Source organism: Alexandromys fortis, unplaced genomic scaffold (assembly GCF_014885135.2).
Source record: "Alexandromys fortis isolate MF-2015 unplaced genomic scaffold, M_Fortis_MF-2015_v1.1 scaffold_284, whole genome shotgun sequence".
In the NCBI taxonomy this organism is placed as follows: Eukaryota; Metazoa; Chordata; class Mammalia; order Rodentia; family Cricetidae; genus Alexandromys; species Alexandromys fortis.
The window spans coordinates 80,653-84,925 of record NW_026068160.1 but is presented as its reverse complement, the minus strand read 5'-3'; the positions used below and the strand labels follow the sequence as shown (position 1 = coordinate 84,925).

Here is a 4,273-nt window from a genome sequence, read left to right as displayed (position 1 = left end):
TCTGTGCCCCAAGGGCGGCCAATACGAGGCTATCTGCCATTGACCTCCAGGAAGCCTAGTCCCATGGGACACCTAGCTCCAGTATGGTATAATGACATATGTCATGTCACACAGACGACACTGGGGTTGGTGTGGCAGAGGGCCAAGAATTTGAGTTGAATTCCAGAAGTTTCTTTTTCTTCCAGGGGGATTCCGCAGCAAGCCTTCACTCACAAGGCCAAGAGGAATGCCCCCCTTTCCAGGAAAAAGAAACCGAAAGGCTGCCTTTCCCAGGACACTAGCAGGCTGTGCTCCAGGGACTGCCCCTAAGAACGCTGGAAATTGCTATTGGTTAGAAGCGGGACCTATGCTAAGGAGGGGCGTGGCCCGGAGAGGGTTCCAGCGCCAGCGAAGCTTCGAGCTAGAGGAACAAAACCACATGGCACCGACTTTCTACCACTATCTTCCGGTGCCCATGGAGAAGACGTGGGGGGAGCAGGGACCGGGCATCAGCCGGCGGTGTCTGGTGGCCGCGGTCCTGATGTTACTGATCGTTGTGGGCTTGGTCATCTCGCTCATCCACTTCGCCGTCAGGGCAAACAGCGAGGCCTGCAGGGACGGGCTGCGGGTTTGGGATGAGTGCCGTAACACCACGCACCTTCTGCAGCGCCAGCTCACCCGTGCCCAGGAGAACCTGCGGCAGGCAGAGACGCAGGCAAACCGGACCGTGGTAAGACTGGAAACCGTCCCCTCCAAAGCCCCGAGTGACTGGGGAGGCGACTTTGAAACTGCCAAGCAAGTCCCACTCCCACGCCGGCACGCCAGGGACTGAGAACCTTGAAATCCAGGGAGACCTTAAAACTTCCACAGCTCCGAAATCAGGGTCCTCAGTATCCTCCCTTCCAGGACTCGGAGGGGATCTCCAAATTTGTGGAGGGTGCTGAAGTTGAAGAGCTTGAAACTGACTTAGAGGACCAGCACAGGAGCTTCTCCTGGACTCCACTCAGCCCTGATGATTGAAACTTTTTTATTTTTTGAGACGGAGTCTCGCTGCATAGCTCAGGCTGTCCTGAAAGTCACCCTGCAGACCAGGCTGCCCTTGAATGCAAGAAATCCACCGCCTCTGCCTTCCAAGTACTGGGACTAAAGGTGTGCGCCACCACCAGCAAATTTTTGAAATTTTGAATGTGTCTTTTAGAGACCTTGGCTGGGAAGCTCCGTTGTTGTGTTTGGGAAGGATTTGCTAAATCAGTGTGAGCCTCAGAATATCTGGAACTTTCTAGTAGGGTTTAGTCATGAAGAGCTTTCAAATTCCCGTGGCGGGGGGTGGGGGTGGGCTTAAAACTGCTATTTTGGAGCAAGGAGTTGATGGCGCACGCCTTTAATCCCAGCACTCCGGAGGCAGAGGCAAGCCTTTGTGAGTTCGAGACCAGCCTGGTCTACAGGGTGAGTTCCAGTACAGCTAGGACTGTTACACAGAGAAACCCTGTCCAGAAGGAAAAAACAACAAAATACCCTGCCATTTTGGAGATGGCACGTTTTTTGTTAGGACTGGGGGGCTATCGAGGGGGCTGGAGAGGAACCTGAAAGGACCTTTGTTTGGGTAAAAGGACCTCTGAAGACTTGGCCTGGAAAGTTTCTAGGGACCAGGACAACAAACAGCCAATCTGTGTTTCTGCTGCTTTTCTGACTCAGGTGACCCTTCAGGATTCCCTGAAGAAGAAGGAGTCCCAGGTCCTGGAGCAGCAGGCCCAAATCCAGGAGCAGCAGGCCCAAATCCAGGAGCAGCAGGCCCAAATCCAGGAGCAGCAGGCCCACATTCAGGAGCTTGAGAGTGAGAAGGGGTGGGGTGGGGGAGTGCAGGGGAAGGGGTGGGGTGAGGAATGCTGAGACCAGGAAAAGGGGTGGGGGATTGGAAGGGGCTAAGAGGGAACAGGGCAGGCCTCCAGGGCAGGATTTGGGGGGACGTGGTGGCCCAGAGTGAGGGAAGCTGCTCAGGAATCTGGTTTTTCCCAGAGCTTCAGGAGTGGAAATGGGTGTTTATGGGAGCAGAGGGCAGGTTAGCAACGCCCTGTTAGGGGGGTGGGGGCTGCAAAGCTGGGATGACAGCTGTAGAAGGACCTCAGGCTGGCCCTTCATTTGGTCTCCCTCTCCCTTCACACACCCCCCCCCAGCCCCCACTGCTGGCCTTGGTGTTAGATGGCTTCCAGGTGTTACTTTGGGGTGTTCTCCCATGTGGCCTGTGCTGATTGGGCCCTCTATCTTTGCAGGCATGATCATGAAGCTGAACCAGGAGCTGGCGACACTGAGGTTAGAAACAGCTCCCTTGCCCTCCCCATCTCCTCCCCTGCCCTCCCTCCCTCCCTTGCTCTCCCTCCCTCCCTTGCTCTCCCCATCTCCTCCCCTGCCACTCTCTACTTCCTTCCTCAAGACCCGGACCCACTTGGCTCACACAATCCACAGCTCAGCTTTGAAGAAGGCTAGTGAGGAGAGCTTGTGACACATTAGCTCAAGGCCCTGAGTTCAAATCCCCAGCGCCCGCTTAGAAACTGGCTGTAGTATGTCCGTAACTCTGGTACTGGGGAGCGGGCTCACTGGCCAGCCCAGGTAGTAAGTAAGCTTCGTGTCCAGGGAGAGACCCTGTCTCAAAAATTAAGGAAGAGGTATGTAGACAAAATTGTAGCCTTCCCTGTTGCACAGTAAAGTCCCGAAGTTCACTGTCAAAGTAGTAATGCCAATAACAATACAATTCATAAAAATAAGATGGAGCCAGGCACATGGCACATGCCTTTAATCCCGTACTCCAGAGGCAGAAGCTGGTGGAGCTCCGCGAGTTCTAGGCCAGCCAGGACTACATAGAGAAACCCTGTCTGGGAAAACAAAACAAAAAGCTTCAGAAGAAAAACATATCCCAAGAGCCACAGCCGTAGGTGACCAATCCCAGCCCGCTCCCTCAGCGATGTGGTGCGTGGGGTTGCCTAGAAACCTGAGATCTAGGAGAGGAGGAAAGAGGAGCCTGAGTCCTGCTCAACCTGAGCAACTGCGGGATCTCCCGGACAGAAATCTCAGTGCTGAGGCATTGGCTGCCCTTGAAGAGGACCTGCCGGCATCCAGGGCATTGGGTAGCTCACAACTGTTCATAACTCCAGCTCCATGAGCTCTGTGCCTCTGGACTCTGAGGACACTACATTCACACACACACACACACACACAAGCACGCACACATACACAACCTCAGTTTGAATATATGCCTCTGACTCCACCCGCACCACTGTTAATGAGTACTCGTGCATACACATCATAATGCACATGTACACACACTAAGTAAACTATAATACAATTTAAAAGGAATAAAAATAAAATCTAAGGAAAGAAAATGTGAATTTGAAATACTAAGAACAGGGCTGAGAACCCGCTGGAGCCCTGAGTAGACTCCCACAGTGAGGGGCTGGAGGCGTGGCTCAGGGTGGACCCCTGCCTAGGATCCCCAGTGAGGGGCTGGGGACTTGGCTCCGGGGTGGAGCCTCTGCCTAGAATCCGCCCCAGTTCCATCCCAGCACAGAAATACTTAAAAAGGAAGCTGATGGCTGAGAGGTGGCGTACACCTTTAATCCCAGCACCCAGGAGGCAGAGGCAGGCAGATCTCTATGAGGTTGAGCCCAGCTTAATCTACAAAGTGAATTCCAGGACAGCAGGACTTTTTGACAGAGAAACCCTGTCTTGAAAAAAAAAATTAAGAAAAAAAAAAAAGCGAGCGAAGGAAACATCATCAGGTGACCTCTGCCTGAGTCATCCCTCTCCACGCAGGACCAAGGAGGAAGCTTCTAGCACAGCACAGAACTCTGCCAGCTCCATGGTGGTCTCCAGCCTTTTGATGTTCGTAGTGCCAGTGTTCCTGCTTTTCTGAGGACACAATAGCTGGCAGGTGAGGACTGGGTCCAGGGGAGGTTGTGAGGAGCCCACTCAGGGAGGAGGGCGTGGTCCCGTGGTGGAAGGGGCGGAGTGTCCATCAACAGCTGAGTCTTTCCCGTTCTTTAGGCCACAGCCCGTTTTGACGAAGATGCGGTTGCACCTGTTTGAGGTCATTGGGAGTCCTGGTGGCTCTGGAGGTCATGGCAGCCCCAAGGATGTCGAAGCCACTGAGTGGAGCCTAGATTGCACCTCCCTCCCTCCTTCCTTACGACTGGGAGAGTGGAAGGGGCACCTCTATTTTTGCTTTTATGGTTATTGGGGCAGGGGTTCACTTATTTCTGACGTCTTTAAGCTTTGAAAAATAAAGTAATTTGGAAAGAAA

At 53.5% G+C, this 4,273-nt stretch overlaps 1 protein-coding gene across 2 annotated transcripts; it reads left to right on the top strand.

The window, feature by feature from the left end:
• The first annotated feature begins 362 nt into the window (after positions 1-362).
• Positions 363-4,273, top strand: Bst2 (bone marrow stromal cell antigen 2). 2 transcript variants are annotated; one of them, XM_050127774.1, is made up of 5 exons: positions 370-709; positions 1,675-1,813; positions 2,250-2,289; positions 3,787-3,904; positions 4,018-4,273. In XM_050127774.1, exons 1-4 carry the CDS (start codon positions 419-421, stop codon positions 3,884-3,886), a joined length of 570 nt encoding a protein of 189 aa, XP_049983731.1. In that variant the 5' UTR covers positions 370-418; the 3' UTR covers positions 3,887-3,904; positions 4,018-4,273. The 2 variants fall into 2 exon arrangements, with proteins under 2 accessions (XP_049983729.1, XP_049983731.1); XM_050127772.1 differs by lacking the exons at positions 3,787-3,904; positions 4,018-4,273 and adding an exon at positions 2,389-3,731 and having other exon boundaries at positions 363-709; positions 2,250-2,331.

Bases quoted from the DNA above. Each gene is read 5' to 3' on its own strand.
- Bst2 (XM_050127772.1), top strand. From the start codon at position 419: ATGGCACCGACTTTCTACCACTATCTTCCGGTGCCCATGGAGAAGACG. The intron at 710-1,674 runs GTAAGACTGGAA...TTTCTGACTCAG, and splicing joins CGCAGGCAAACCGGACCGTG to GTGACCCTTCAGGATTCCCT. The intron at 1,814-2,249 runs GTGAGAAGGGGT...CTATCTTTGCAG, and splicing joins CCACATTCAGGAGCTTGAGA to GCATGATCATGAAGCTGAAC.